General features: G+C 45.5%; 2 protein-coding genes across 10 annotated transcripts in view; one reads left to right on the top strand and one right to left on the bottom strand.

Annotated features, from left to right (window-relative positions):
• The window catches only part of LOC144106878 (uncharacterized), a 52,153-nt gene extending 37,387 nt beyond the window's left edge, over positions 1–14,766 (top strand). For all 6 annotated transcript variants that reach the window (XM_077639822.1, XM_077639821.1, XM_077639825.1 and 3 more), the window contains 3 exons: positions 7,476–7,527; positions 8,771–8,812; positions 11,224–14,766. In XM_077639822.1, the coding sequence (XP_077495948.1) occupies positions 7,476–7,527; positions 8,771–8,812; positions 11,224–11,375 (246 nt within the window). In that variant the 3' untranslated portion in view covers positions 11,376–14,766. The remainder of the gene's footprint in view (positions 1–7,475; positions 7,528–8,770; positions 8,813–11,223) is intronic.
• LOC144106880 (uncharacterized) overlaps positions 1–16,274 on the bottom strand; it is an 87,984-nt gene that overhangs the window by 48,449 nt on the left and 23,261 nt on the right. The gene's annotated exons all lie outside the window — the stretch shown is intronic.

Here is a 16,274-nt window from a genome sequence, read left to right as displayed (position 1 = left end):
AACCACTAACCACTGAGTTATGGATAAAAATGCAGAATCTTTCAATGCATGCTGGTTCACCTCAAGATTTATTTTCACATTTTTTTTTAGCTTCCAGTGCAGTCCCTTTTCCTCATCTATCGATCCTAGTGCAGATTACTGAAGCTTTACCTAAATGAATGACAGCAGAACAGCAACAGCATGACATGGTTTACGCAAAAAGCGTACTGGCGCTAAAAGACGGAGACGACACACACAAGACAGGACTGGCGCCAACTTCCTACTTAGTTAATTCATGGGAAAAACCACTTAAACCACACGAGCAGGCAAAGATAAAAGCAAAACATATACAAGGGGTGACTTAACAAAGGCACACGTGCCAAAAGGACCAAGCAATGATTATAATGGTGATAATGACCCACTAAGAAAACTAATCTCTTCTGACAGCGATACAGATCGCTTGTTTATGCAGATATGACCCCTCTGCTTGATGTAGTAAGCTTCGACTATTTCACGCTCTAATCTGTCTTTAGATCTTGCAATGAATTTAGTGTTTTCAAAATCTGGAAAGCACTTGCAGCTTTTGCAGTGAGTGGCCAGTGGCTGCCATAACTATTTTTTATTGTAATGATGTGCCGTCTCACTCTTTCATTAAAGCACTGACCTGTCCGGCCGATATATTCCTGAACACAGCTTAGAGGCACAACGTGCACAACGTCAGCCATGCATTCAGTGGCGCGGATTTGGTGATTCTTTTTGCACTGCCTAACCATTCTTACTTTGTTCAAGGTGCAAACGCACGACAGCTTGCAAAGAGCAGAACGAACCACATTGACCTTATACCTGCTGGCCACTTTCTTTAGGTTGTGCGAAAGCCGGTGAATATAGGGAATCACCACCGTCGATTGTTTTTCTTTACCCTTGTTTTTTTGACCCTGTTCACCATTGGGCGTCAGCTTGTGCTTCTTGACAAGGTTCTTACTAATGCTAGTGATGAGGTGTTTTGGGTACCCAGCTTGCTGAATGCATTCAGTTCATGCATCAAAGCTGTGTGCCACCTCATGCTCACAAGATTTTTCCAAGGCTGCATTCAGGCACGTCGCAACGATTCCCCACTTGATTAGCTTGGAATGTGCACTACCTAAAGGCAGTAAGTAGCTCGTTGCACGATCTGAGGTTGTAGGGCCAACAAACATGTCTGTCCTGCTTAAACACAAGTCTCAATTCATGATTAAATTGTGCGAAAGAACGGAGACAGAGACAAGGTCACTAAGGTCACAAGGTCACAAAGGACAAAGGTCACAAGTCTCAAGTCAAGAAACTGCAGGCTATTGTTTTGGGGAACTTCTTGCGTGAAAAGAAGCCCCTTTGCCTGCTCGTGTGGTTATTAAGTGGTTTTTTCCATGAATAATCTTAGTTGGAAGTTGGCGCCAGTCCTGTCTTGTGTGTGTCATCTCTGACTTTTAGCGGCAGTACACGTTTTGCATAAACCATGTCATGCTACAATCAACTAGCTCTAATCAAAGTCTTGCTGCAACAGCATGTGCGTGCCCAGGGGATGTTCACCGGTGAACACTGCAGAGATGGAAGGCTTGAGTGCGTGGTGTTGTATCGTAGTAATGATAAATAGCAATGAAACAGTACACGTAGCATACGGTCGAGCCGATCTGTATTCTCCTACTTCGTCGTCTTCTCTCCCCCCATGCGCGCGAGTCCGTGCAGCGCACTTGCCACACTTCATCTTTATCACATTTCCGCCGCACTTAAAAAAAACAAAATGTCTAGTGGATGTCATAGTCTTTGAACCATGCGGGCCGCTTCTTTTTGCGAGTACTTCGGCGAGGCGGCGCAGGAGGTGAAGCCGCAGTTGCCGCTGTGGATTTACTACACGAGGGTTGAGGAGCGGCTGCCGATTCCGGAGCGGGCGGAACGGCTGGCATCATATGGATTGAAGGCGCGTCCGAAGAAGGACCCTGGACCACGGTTCCGGACTGTGGACTGGGCGGCGGCATTCGGTTGCCGTCGATAGGCGGCGAAATATCAGCGAAAAGGGCCGCTGGAGCTGAGGAGGACAGTTGCTGCTGAACTACTTCTGGGCGAACCGCAGAAAACTTGGACGAGTGCCACACTCGCCCATCATCCAGCAGATAAGATGCAGGTCCACGCTGCTCCACAACCTTCCGAGGCTCCGAAAACCGAGCTGACAGTTTGCCTCGCACATTTGGTTTGCGGACACACACGTACTGGCCAATCTGAAAGTCACGACACTGGGCGCCACTCCGCTGGTCCGCATAAAGCTTGTATTGCGCTTGTTTCTCGTCAAGCCTCTGCCGCAAAAGCTTAAGCGCTTTTGTCGGATCCATTGAGAAGGACTGATCCGGCAGTCCTACGACGTTAAGTCTTGTGCGGGGCAACCGGCCATGAAGTAGGACAGCTGGTGCAATTCCTGTCGTGGCATGGGGCGTACAGCGGTAGACACCGAGGTAGTCCACAATCGCTGTACGTAGGTCGCGTCGCTCGCACAGAGCTAGCTGAATGTAGGACTTAAGTACTCGATTGAATCGTTCAACGAGTCCATTAGCTTGGGGATGGTACACTGAAGAGTAGCAATGGCGTATCCCCCGTTCGCGGAGGAAAGTTTGCATGGCCATCGATGAAAATTGAGGTCCGTGGTCAGAGACAATCTCTTGAGGGTAACCATCACGAGCGAAGAGGCCAAGCAGGAATTCTTGAATGGTTTGAGTTGTGATGGCATCAGCGAAGACAACTTCTGGCCACTTACTGTAATAATCCATGAGAGTAATCGCGAAGCGGCAGACACTGGGAGCTTGGTCGAAAGGCCCCACGATATCAATGGCAACCTTATCCCAAGGTTTCTCTGGGAAGGCGACAGGTTGCAGAGGAGCTGCCACCGGACGAGCCGATTTGTCACAGGACTGGCACACGACACATGTCCGTACCATTTCTTCGACGTGCTCGTCCATTCGCGGCCACCAGTAGAGCTCTCGCAGTCGACTTTTCGTGCGGCTGATCCCGGGGTGTGACTCGTGCGCGATGTCCATGAGGCGTCGTCGCAAACTTTCGGGAACGACGAGCCTGTCACCTCGGTACAAGACGCCTTGCACGACGGACAGCTCCGAGCGCAGGAGATAGTATGGCCTAAGGTTCTCCGGTAGGGATTTCTTGTCCGGCCATGTCGCCGATGTAAACTGAATGGCTTGAGCAACTGCCGCTTCGCTGATGGTTGCCTCTTGAAGCTCTTGTAGAGTCACGGCTGGCGATAGCAGGCAGACGAAGTCGTCGTCACTGGCGTCGAACTCACTGGGCTCACTGCACGATGTGGTCGGTAAGGGAAGGCGAGACAGAGCATCCGCAACAGAGTTGTCATTGCCTTTGCGGTACTCTACAGTGTAGTTGTAGCACAACAGGCGAGCCGACCAACGTGAAATTCGCAACGGCCGATGGCCCGTTCCTTTCGTCGACAGCAAAATGACAAGTGCACTGTGGTCGGTGCGTAGAACAAAAGGCCGGCCCCACAAATACACGTGCCACCGTTCGCACGCCCAAACGCAAGCTAGGGCCTCACGTTCACCAACAGAGTACTTTCTTTCTTGGGGTGTCAAGGTACGGGAGGCAAACGCAACAGTTTGCAGGGAATGGCCGTTGTCTTGCTGAAGCACTGCCCCAAGGCCATATCCGGAAGCGTCAGTCGTTACGACCACGGGAAGGGCAGGATCAAAAAAATGCAACACGTCACATGACGTCAACATGGACTTCAGTAGTTTGAAGCTTGAATCCGCAGCAGCAGTCCAAGTGAAGGCGGAGTCGCTGCCTCGAAGTAGGGCGTGCATAGGCTCAACGACGTCGGAGTAATGCGGGATAAACTTGGAGTAGAAACCCGCAAGTCCAAGGAGGGAGCGAAGCTCGCTGATGTTAGATGGAGTCGGAGCCTTCGTAATCGCCTCGATGGCAGAAGAAAGCGGAAACAGTCCTTCTCCGCTGACAACATGCCCCAAGAAAGTGAGCTTCGGAACATCGAAGACACATTTGTGGTTGAGCTTGAGTCCGGCTTGGGACAGGCGCTCGAGAACAGCACGAAGGTTGGTCAGGTGCTCCTGTGGGGAGGTGCCATGGACTATGATGTCGTCGATGTAGAAGAGGACACCTTTGCACCCTTTTAAAATTAAGTGCATCATCTTCTGAAAAGCCGAAGGCGCCGAAGCAAGGCCGAAACACACTCGTTTGAAGCGGAAGAGGCCATCATGGGTAATGAATGTGGTCAATTCCCGACTCTCAGGGCTAAGTGGTACTTGATGGTAAGCCGAGGCAAGGTCCAACTTCGAAAAACGCTGTGACCCGGCCAAGCTATGTAGAAGTTGTTCCGTTTGAGGCAAAGGAAAACTGTCGACCACAATAGCCTTGTTCGGCTCACGCAAATCGACGCACATTCGGATGGAGCCATCTTTTTTCCGAGCCACGACTATGGGTGAAATCCACTTGGAAGCGTCGACCCGTTCAATGATGTCTTGAGCTTCAAGCTTCTGGAGTTCCTCGGACACCTGCTGACGAATGGCAAACGGCAGCCGTCGGAGCTTGCAAGCAACAGGAGAAACGGAATCCAGCACTCTGACTTTGTGCACATAGCCACGAGCAACTCCGAGTTCCTTGGAGAAGAGATGTTCGAAGTGTGGACGTAGCTCAGGAGGTAACAGAGGCGTATCAGGTGTCATGGAAAGACATTCCAACGATGCACCTTTGATCTTCATTTGTAGAGCGGCAATGGAATCCAGGCCCAGCAGCGTTGTGCCTCCCGAGACAACGTACAACAGGATGCAGGCGGTACGGTCGTGGAACTTTGCTGTGGCAACAAAACACCCTTGGACTATAATCCGAGACTTAGAATAGTCCAATAGTTGAACTGCAGTTGATTTAAGCAGGAAACATTTAGCGAAGAATCGGTGGTATAGATCTTCAGAAATAATTGACACAGATGAGCCGGTGTCAATCAGGAAGCGGATGAACTTGCCTTCAATCAGGACTGAGGCGAAAATTCCGTTTTTTTGACTTTCAACATTGAGAATAGACGCACTGCTGGAGCCATCCGGCATCGACGATGTGTCAGCAGTATCTGCAACTTGCTGAACTTGAACAAGACGGTCGGACGACTTGCAGAGAGAGTCGAAATGGCCCACCTTGCCGCACCGACGACACTTGCGGTTGCGGGCACGGCATGCAGGGTTGTTCGCTAGGTGAGTTGTAGAACCGCAGCGGTAGCACATGCGCTCTGGTATTGCAGCAGCAGGTTGTGATTTGTTGACTTTGGCACTTGCAGCAATGGGCCTGAGGTGGTGTTTGTCTCGATCCGTGCTCGCATCTCACACAATGTACTGGAGCGTCCTCCTCAGCCAATTCCCTGGCTTCCCGGGAAGCTTGCTCACACTGTCGAGCAAAGAGCATGGTGCGCGACAGAGTCAAGGAGGAGCCTTCCATGAGTAGGCGCTCACGCAGATGGCAACTCGAGGTCTTCTCCACCAGCTGGTCCCTGATCATATCGTCCGCCATGGTCCCAAACCCGCAGTCGCCGACAAGGCTGCGAAGGACAGCGACGTACTCATCGGTTGTCTCTCCTGGAGCCTGATCTTGATGGCGAAAGTGATGACGTGCGGCGATTACATTCACGGACGATTTGTAATGCTCCGACAGGATGGATATCGCCGCATCAAATTCGTCAAGGCGGGGCGCCTCGTCACCGGAGTGCAAAGCCGCAGCTGTAGGTGCTGGAGTGGACGACGGCGGCGCCAATGTATAAAAAATGCGCTGACCTTCCAGTCCGAGGCAATTCAGCAGGATGGCCTTCCGCCTGTCCGCGCCCAGAGTAGAGGCACCAGAGGCCAGCATGTAATTCCGGAACGCCAGCTCCCATTGCTCCCATGGAAGGGCAGGACGACCAGGAGTCGGCAGGAAGGGTGGTGGTGGCTGAAGCCCAGAAAAGCTCATGACGGATGGTGAGCAGGCCACGTGAAGGTCCCGAATCAAAACAGCATCCTCGTCGCCAAAATATGTTGTATCGTAGTAATGATAATTAGCAATGAAACAGTACACGTAGCATACGGTTGAGCCGATCTGTTTTCTCCTACTTCGTCGTCTTCTCTCCCCCCATGTGCGCGAGTGCGTGCAGCGCACTTGCCACACTTCATCTTTATCACACGTGGTTTCGCCGCTTGTGCAGCACGAGTTGCAGGTGCCTTGAATATACAGCATGGTAGACCCCAGGCGCCCTGACAGTGTGCCAGCTTGTCAAGCTCTAGAACCATGCGCTCAAGTGTTCCCACTAAGTGTGGTCCACCTTGTACTTGCCTGCATCTATGAAATGCTGAAATTTCATAGACTTTACTATGCTGTCGTAACCGTGTACCCCAGTTCCTATTATGACGAAAGAAGGCGCCGACCAAAAGAAAAGATAGAATGACGTTTCGGCTCCCCCACGGGAGCCGAAACGTCATCCCATCTTTTCTTTTGGTCGGCGCCTTCTTCTTTCGTCATGTACCATCCCGACCAGACGGGTTTCCGTCAGACTCTAGACTTCAGTTCCTATTATCTTGATGTTTGCCAGTTCTGTGGAGCTTTATGCGTAATCAATAAAAAGCAGACAAAGGCTCAGGACAGCAAACAAACATTACTGTGGAATTAGTTGAAAAGCGGACGCCAATTTGCGTGCAGAGGTCACTTTTCATTGCGGCCATGCAGTTAATGCACTCCAAATGTCACCACTTTTGCGTGTGTTGTGTTCAATGCCACAATTAATGCTGCCATTTCAAAGGCTCAAATGTAAACCAGTTTGAAGCAAATGCCTTTTAATAAAGGAAAAACCAAGCCCTATTTGGAAACACACAAATCATGACTGTTTTCACGACTAGCAAAACCCCACCCTAATCCTGACATCCACGAGTGCACTCACTTGTAGGCCCCACCGGACCAAACAACCACAAGTGGCACATTCTCAAGGGTGCTTACACCATGGCACACGCACTTATTTTGTAGTCCAGATCAACCCAGCGATAAAGCAATAAAGCAGTCTTTAGCATGTAAGCTCCCACTTTTTGGTCGGCACACCACATTTGCGATGCAACATATGCGCGAATCGTGGAACCATCCTGCAATCGTGCAATCATCCTGTGGACTACACTTGTCCACAGGACGATTTGGAAAATTCCAACTACGCTGTCAGGCAAGGAAGAACTTCCTCTGCTGTCGCTCTTGACACGGTTACAAGAGATATTGAGAAAGTTGGCACGGAGATAACAAGTGGTAATAGTTAACCAACGACGGTTTTAGTGACGTGCTATTTGCCGATGACATTGTTCTGCTAAGGTGATGAACAGCAGTGGATGCTTGAGGGCCTAAATAGGCAAAGTACAATAGTAGGCTTTTTAAAAGTTTGCATGAAGATAACTGCTGTCAAAATGTTTATTATTATTATTTTTTTTCATACTTAGCCTTCTCCAGATGAAGTCATGGACAACACTACGAAGCCGCCTCACACCAAAAGTATGTGCCTTCAGTGGATTCATATTGTCAAGATTGGCTCTGATTATTGTGACAATATGTTTAAAAGGATCTATGTTTTGTGATGGTGTTATTATAGAAAGAAATTATATTGAATAATAAGTTCAGAGAGTAGGTAATCTTAAAAAAATTAGAAGAAAACACAACCACATGCCATCCATGGGAGCTGAACCCATGACTTCTGCATGTCACATTTCACCTTACCAGTAGAGCTATTGCAGTGGCTTTCGCACTTCTTAGTTTTAAAGGCATTTATGTTGACTTGAGAATTGCATCGGGAAAAGCTGGGGAGAAAAGCTATCGCAGAATACCTTTGTAATCCGCGATTCGTTGACGACACTGCATTGTTAAGTAACTCAGGGAACGAATTGCAAAGCATGATCAATGACTTAGACAGGCAGAGCAGAGGAGTTTGTATAAAAATCAATAATGCAGAAAATTGAAGTACTGTTCAATAGACTCAGAAGAGCACAGCATTTTACGATAGGCAGTGATGCATTGGAAGTTGTCAGAGAATATATCTGCTTTGATCAGGTGGTGGCTGCAGAATAAGTAATACGAAAGCATGATAACCAATGGTCCTGCAAGGTAACGGAGTGAATTCCAAGAGAAGGCAAGCTTAGCAGGGGGCAACAGTGAGTCAACAGATGCGATTAGAAAGTTTTTGTAGGAAGGGGGAGGGGGGAGGGGGGGGGTAAGTTGGCCGAAGCTGGTAGAGCAAAAGGTTAATTAGAGGAATATGGGAGAGGCCTTTTCCTGCAGTGGATGTAGTTAGTAGCCTGAGGAAGCTGATGACGATGTTTCATCTAGCCCAAACTTCTATGTTCACATAGTGCTACTTAGAACTCGCAGGTATACCATATCCATTGCTATGGTTACGCCTGATGCTGGTCAATGTTCTGAAGGTTAGGCCACAGGTAATGTAAATACATTTTAAAGGAGAAAACAAGACAGTCGCTCCCATATCTAATTTGGTAGAGCACTGCACATGCATTCAGAAGTTGTGGCCTCGGGATTGCAGCACCCTCATGTGGTTTCCTTTTCTTCTACATTCTATTGCAGTTATCTTCTAAATAAAATGATTGCTTAATTTGTATCCTTAAATCAACACCACCATAAAAAGAACAGTTAGACTCCCTTGTGCCTCCTGGTTTTCAAGGACTGGTGCCCATTTTCATGTATGCATACGAATGATCCTCTCCTCATCTGCCCAATATTTTTGCAGAGCCCGTTGATGGCATGTCTGGCAGGGACATCATCATCACTGGTGAGTCAACTCTGCGCACAGTAGTAGTAAAAGCATGGCAAACCAAAGAACAACACATTGTAGAAAACAACGTTCTGAGCCGCATGGCGCTGCGGTTGGGCTATTGCTGTAATATTTTGGAAGAGCTCTTGGCCGCTGTGCTAGATGCGTTCATATGAGTCTTGTGCGAGTTGTGCGTGCTTGAGGTTGCATATATGGCCCCGAAGGTGTAATGCCACTGTGCAGTGTTGTCAAACTGCAAGTTGGATTTTGCATAGAGCTACTAAAACATACCTAGAGGAAGTGTGATGGCACTACTCTCTATGTGTTATTTTAGAGAGCGCTTCATTCACAGTGAAATTCCAAGATGTAGTTTCTGTATCTGCAATGCTCTCCACCCTAGCTGTGCAGATTAAATTCTTTTATTAGAGCTTTTGTCACTTCTTTAACGAATTTAACGCTAGCGGTTATATGGTATTGGGCTTGTGTGGAAATTAGCTGGCATTTCTTTTAGGTTTGCCTCGAGAAAAGTCCTCTTTTTATGGTTGAATCCACGTTCTCAGCCCAACACGAGCGAAGTGAAATATGAAACCACATCTTCCCAGCATTCCCACAGTGGATAAAGTGCTGTGTGGCCCCCTTTACCTCTCCGCATGTTTGAGAAATGCGTAGAATATAATCAACCCCTACATATGGCATTCATAAATTATGGGAAAGCAGTTGACTTAGTGAAAAGCTCAGCAGTCATGCAAGAATTACGAAATTGAACTGTAATGCAAAAGAGGCATATGTAGAAGTACTGGAAAACACCCCTAGCGGCTGCACAGCCACCATTGTCCTCTATAAAGAAAGTAATAATGCCCCAATCTAGAAGGGCATCAGACAGGGAGACATGATCTCTCCAGTACTAACACCACGTGTTTTCAGGAGCTATTCGGAGAACTGGACTCTGGAATGTTTTGGGAGAATAGTAGTTAATAGAGAATACCTTCTCAATCTTTAATTTGCTGGTAGTATTGCCTTGTTAAGTAACTCAACGGAGGAACTGCAGAGCATAATGAAAGGCCTAGACAGGCAAAACAGAACAGTGGGTCTAAAAATCAATATGCAGAAAACTGGAATGATGCTCAACAGTCTCGGAAGGGAACGTTTGCATTTGGTATCGAGGCACTGGAAGTAGTAAGGGAATAGGTCTACTTAGGGCAGGTAGTGACCACAGATCCAGATCATGAGAGTGAAATAACTAGACGAATAAGAATGGAGAGGAGCGATTTGGCAACTACTCTCGGATCATGAATGACTAGTTTACCGTATCCCTCAAGAGAAAAGTATATAAACAGCTGTGCTTTATCGGTAATGACCTCTGGGGCAGAAACGGGAGGCTAACAAAAATGGTTTAACTTAAATTAAGGACAATGCAGTGAGCTATGGAAAGGAAAATGTTGTGTGTTGCGTTAAGAGATCATAAGAGAGCAGAGTGGGTCATGGAATCAACGAGATTTAATAACATCCTAGTCGAAACCAAGAAGAAGAAATGGGCCTGGACATGGCATGTAATGCAAGACAAGATAACCGATGGTAGTTAACGGTAACGGAGGGATACCAAGAGAAGGCAGGCATAGCATGGGGGCAGCGGAGAGTCAGATGAGCAGGTGAGATTAGGAAGTTTGCGGTGAAATGGTGGCTATGGCTTGTATAGGACAGGGAAATTGGGGAGATATGGTAGAGGCTTTTGTACTGCAATAGACAGTTGATGATGATAATAGGTATGTGTGAGATCTATGGTATTTTCTGGTTAACTCAGTTTTGTCTTCACCTGGCCACTGAAGGAATGGCTTGTTGGAGCATCATTTTATATTGTGACAGACAGGTGCGCTACAGTCTAGGTCATATTGGCTGTTTGAAGGTCTGGGATGGCTTACAATAAGGGCACAGGAAACACTTATGTATGAGCGTTGCCAAAAAAAAAAATAGTGTACAAAAGTGCTTCAGGCACTGATAAAGCAGAAAATTTGACAACACTGTATAGATGTGGGCTAATGTGAAAAATGTATATTTTTCTTATGAGGCACCGCTGAAAGCAGAGCTCTTTGGCCACTGTTGTACATTGCTGGCTGGCACCATGCCTTGTGCTGCTGTCTGTACTTTCAAATGAACGAGGAACGCCAGTGTAGAAGAAGCCAGCAACTGTTTTCTATATGGCTCGATTAAGTTTAACAGTTCAGGCTTTCTTCCCTAGTAGTGCCTGCATCATATCTCTTGGGCGTTCCTCCACATCTGGCTTGCCTTGTGTGAAAAACTTGCTGCCTCTCATTCTGTCATTTCTACATGCTGGGAGAGGAGTGGTTAACGCACTGTTGAACCATGAGATAGGGTATTTTGAATCGAATTTTTAATCTATTGATTGGTTTCTTCTTTGACAAACTCAACAGGTGTAAGCATCTTCATTGCGTTCGTCTTCCTGGGTATAGTGCTAGCCTGGCGCTGCGGATGGAGACTGACACGAAAAGCACCTAGCCATCTCGCACAATATGAAAAGGCCAGAGAGATAGTGGCACTGAACCCGAATACTGCCTACGACTGAACTGTTTACACTGTCTTGGAAATCCAGATGGACCAGTGTACACAACCACTACGTGGACATTGAGAGAGCTTGAAGGAACGGGTCTGATGAAGGGATTCTCACAGTGCCCAGAAACGCCGTCCAGGCATTATCATAGTCATTATGTGCAGTGAAAAAAGCAGAGAGGAAAGAGCTTTTTGGTGGATGCCTGGGCATTGCAAAATTTATCTCCTTTTGCCATGCATGTGCACGGAGAGCAATTCTTCCTTTGCAAGCGCCGTGGAATTCCCGCGCAAGGATGGGAATAAGGCAAGAATAAGAGCCAGAGCCTTTGAAAAAATTTTGGTGCTGTGTCCCTGTCACTCTTCCGCTTTTCTGTCCACATTTTTGCGCTAGTTGTTGCTATGCCCATGCTGTGCAATGATTACTAAAGGAAAACATGGGAGGTCCATGGATGGACCTCCCATGTTGCACATGTCTAAAACTGCACATATTATCGGAACAGTATACCTTACCCTCCGAATGAAGTCTTCATTTGTACCAGTCATAATCAGCTGCCTAAAAATATTGCATTTTTGTAATGGATCTGCAATTAGCCATTGGCTAAGGATCCAGTTGCTCATTTCAACATGAACCTTGTGCATCTTTTTGTTAGCACAATTTGTTAACACCGACACAATTCGGCTTTCGCAAAGGCAAATCCACAGAACTAGCATTGCTCACACAGAAAGAAATTATACTAAAAGCATTTGAAGAAAAAGAAGCAGTAATTGGCATCTACATTGATTTTTCTAAAGCTTTTGATCGTCTTAATCACATAACATTACTAAAGAAACTAGAAATATATGGAGTAAGGGGAACACCACTAGCACTTATAACATCATATCTACAACATCGAAGGCAAAGCGTTTCAATAGATAACAACATGTCATCATACAGACCTGTAACCACCGGCATACCTCAAGGAAGCATACTTGGCCCTCTCCTATTTAACATATACGTAAATGATATCACATCTGTTAGCCCTGTTCCACATTATATATCCTATGCAGATGACACTACCTTATTATTCCACGAGCGTAACTTTCAATCCTTAGAGGCTGGTATTAACGCGATCCTTCAAAATCTCTACCAATGGAGTAAAGTGAACTCCCTGGACATTAATACGAAAAAAACAAAGGCAGTCATGTTCACTCCCAGGCAATCGAAAGCACCACACTTCTTAAATATCACATTAGGATCCGAACCAATAGAATTTGTTGATTCAGTTAAAACACTTGGCGTATATCTGCACAAAAATATGCTATGGGACACTCACGTTAATTATGCTATAACAAAAATATCTAAATCTGTCGGAATACTAGCGAGGTTCCACTCTCTCCTACCACAAGCAATTAAACTGCACATATACAATGCCTTGATTCTATCACATATAAGTTACTGCTTTCTTGTTTGGGGGAGAACAACCGTCACAAATCTAAATCGTTTGCACGTACTCCAAAAAAAATCTATTCGGCATATCGTAGGGGTCGACTCGCAAGCCCACACAGGCGAATATTTTATGCAGCTTAATGTAACAAGTGTACATAATCTATACCTATATACATTGGCAAAAAGATACAAACAACAACTTCGTAAGAGCCAGCAAGAATTAAAATTTATGGCACAGTTAACTCGAACAACACATGTACGTGATACACGCTTTTCAGAACCTTGGAAAGTTCCTTATTCCCGGACAAATTATGGGCAACAAATGCTACGTCATTCATTACCAACACTTTTAAACAATCTTGAACATAACGGAATTGACATTAACCACATTAGTATTTCAAAAATTAGGTCTTTCCTGTCGGAGCAAGCATCAGACAACCCATACTAATTAGTGCACCTGGAATAATAACATGCAATTCTGTTGCAAAACCGTTTGCCTTTATGAATATGTACCTATGCACGTTCCATTCTGTTTGTAAATTACTACAGTTTATTTTGTTTTGTCTTCGTACTTGCTGTACATATAAAAAATTGTTTAAGTTCCACAAGAGAGCTTTGTAAAACCACTCTATATTGTTTAACCTTGTACGTTTTGCTTGCTTTGTTTCATATTTCCATATTCCACGAGTATGCTTTATATAATGTCCACCTATGTGTCGTCACTGCATGCCATGTAAAAGGGGGCTTGAGCGCAATCAAGTGAACACGTTTCACTTTTTGCTCGAGCCTCCTCCGTTGATTTCTTTCTGACGGAAAATAAACTGCATTTGATTTGATTTGATTTGATTTGATTTGTGTGCAATTATGAAGAAAAAAGTCAGCACACACGATTAACTGTTGCCTAGATTTGAGGACATATCTTTGCTGTTAGTGAAATCATTGAAAGTGGCTACAGTAGTAGAGCTCCATTTATCTGGAAAAATCATCTTGAGCAAACAATACAGAAGTCAGAAGACAGCAGATGCCAGTGCTGGTATAATGTAATGATCCTGTAACTGTCTTCATCCTATGTTTGTATTTCATGGCATTCATTATTGGCTGACGTAACCCTGCGCCCCACGTTCTCTCCGAGTTACTGGCTCCAGGCTAGCCTTAGCAGGTGCATGGTGTCATTTCAACCAGTGGCGAAGGGCAGGAAATGCAAACTTGGAATGGTGATGTTTACAGAATTGTTGTATCATGCTGACCCAGCTGCACAGCTGTCATCATAAGGCATTCCCTATGATCACTGCCCAAGTGCTTAATTGTTGACCTAACCTTTTCCACACTGTGCAGTACGCTTCGAAGTCCCAAAGGCACAGCAAGGCAGCAACCTTTTTTGATTTTTGTTCATGTAGCAGTTGTAGACAGCATTGACCTGTATGTTTCTTTGATTTCTGTTCTTCACTTGTTTATTTCTTGTTGTTGTTTACTTCTTCACGAGTATGTATGTGTTTTTGCTAACTGCATAATTAGCATTGTAATGCTTGAATTTGTGTTTGATATGTTTTATGCAGTTATTTTCTGTTCTGCTCTATTTATTATCTCTTCAACCACCTGACAATATTTGTCCACCATGTAAGCATTCCTTCCAGTGGTAATGTGTAGCTTCTGCAAAATTACCACTGTTAATCATCGAACACATCCTTCATGTTTCTTTTTTCACCGCACCTCACTGAGACAATATTGTGCAAGTGCTATATGTCTTTGTGTGCTCCATTGTTTCTAGCATGGTGGCTCCACTACATGCAAAGGTTCTCATTCATGCCCTATGCATTTTTTCTGCCTAGTGCTTTACATGTAATGTTGATTTTGTGCCTGGCTTTGCACTATGCAACAATGCTGTACAGCACAGCCATGTTCACTAGTAATAATGCTTAGGCAGTCTGGTTACTATCATCTACATTTACCTCGTAATAAAACATTGTTATTAACGTAGTTATACTAGCTGGTCATGTTTGCTTGCCTTAGTTTTATTCAAAATCTCTACACTGTGTTTTAGTCTCTTTAATCTTTTTAATATGCGGCATTTCATATCGTTTCGCAACCTGACTTAAAAGGCTAGAGGCATCAAAATTTCATTGTTTAAATTCCAGTTGGCTCCAGCTGAGGTTTTCAAGTTTCATTTAGACATTTCTGACTGGGAATTATGGCATGACGTATTTGCATATTACAGACACGGCGCAGAACAAGTATTGTTTTTGTAATAAAACACCCGTTGGGTCTGACTTCGTCGAAATGGGGCCAAAATGCAATTGGAAAGTTCAAATGGCACCAACTGGAAACATCTCATTGGAATCAATTTTTGACCAAGCCATTAAGTTGCGCATATCGCCTGTTTTTACAACACACGCCGTGGTGGCTCCGGCGTTCGGCCGCAGTCCTTTCGATGAAGGTGAAATGAAAAAATTCCTGTGTTCTGTGGTGCCAATGCATGTTAAACCCAGCAAGTTATTCAGCGAGCCCTCCACTGCAGGCCGCGGCACCTCTCATTCCATATGTTTGAACATATTGTAACTAATTTCTACTGAGTGGTGGCCGACATCTTTGGGACCAGAAAGCGCAGCGAAGGCGTGCAGACATTTTGCTTATCTGCGTTGCCAACTGGTACCCGCGTACACTGTGGAAGCTAGCCTCAGTGCCCAAAGATGGTGCCCGGCCGTGACGTCACGTGAAAATACCCTACCATATGTTACAGGCTGTCGCGTGACAGCTAGCTTTTAGTGGTTGAGACCGTGAGATCGGTCCCGGTGATATGCAACAGCACACTTAAGGATGCCAATGTCCACTGCACGTGCAGGCTTCAATCTGAGCAGGTACGCATACTCGCCGCACTTCAGGGCGGGCCACGCTCGCCATGTCTGGCTTCAGTGAACTCTCCACACATCTCCTACCGCCTTGTTTTTCTTAAGGCAATCCCTTAATTCATAATTAATATTTTTTTACCCATGGCAGGCAGTTTTTGTCATCTCTGTCATGAGTACAAGTACAAGTCATAAATCTTGCTATAGTCGGATAGAACTTCCCAGCTAAAGAAAGCGATTCACTCCAATTGGGAAATTTTCAATTGGTACCAATTGCAATTTCCAGTCGTAAATTAGTACACAATTGGACCAGTTGGACCAACTGGGCTAACTCGAATAATAGTTCCCATTAGGTCCCATGCAGGAAATTATTGAATCCGGGAAACATTCACAAAGTCTACCACCCAATTAATTAAGCTGCACAAAGTACACAATGTTAGAGATATTAAGGTGCAAAAGAAAAACTTATCTGTAAGGACTGCGACGTTTTACCTCGTACCAAGTCCGCCAAGTTTTTAAAGGGATTTCATCTTTTCGGAAATCAAACGAATCGTACATTACACTGAAGGAACAGCTAGTACAGTCACACACCTAACATAAGCCCAACACATATCCATGTGCACAATAAACTTTTTCTTCTGCTTAT

The sequence above is a fragment of the Amblyomma americanum genome, chromosome 10 (assembly GCF_052857255.1).
Source record: "Amblyomma americanum isolate KBUSLIRL-KWMA chromosome 10, ASM5285725v1, whole genome shotgun sequence".
Taxonomy (NCBI): domain Eukaryota; kingdom Metazoa; phylum Arthropoda; class Arachnida; order Ixodida; family Ixodidae; genus Amblyomma; species Amblyomma americanum.
This window is presented reverse-complemented; position numbering and strand designations above follow the sequence as displayed.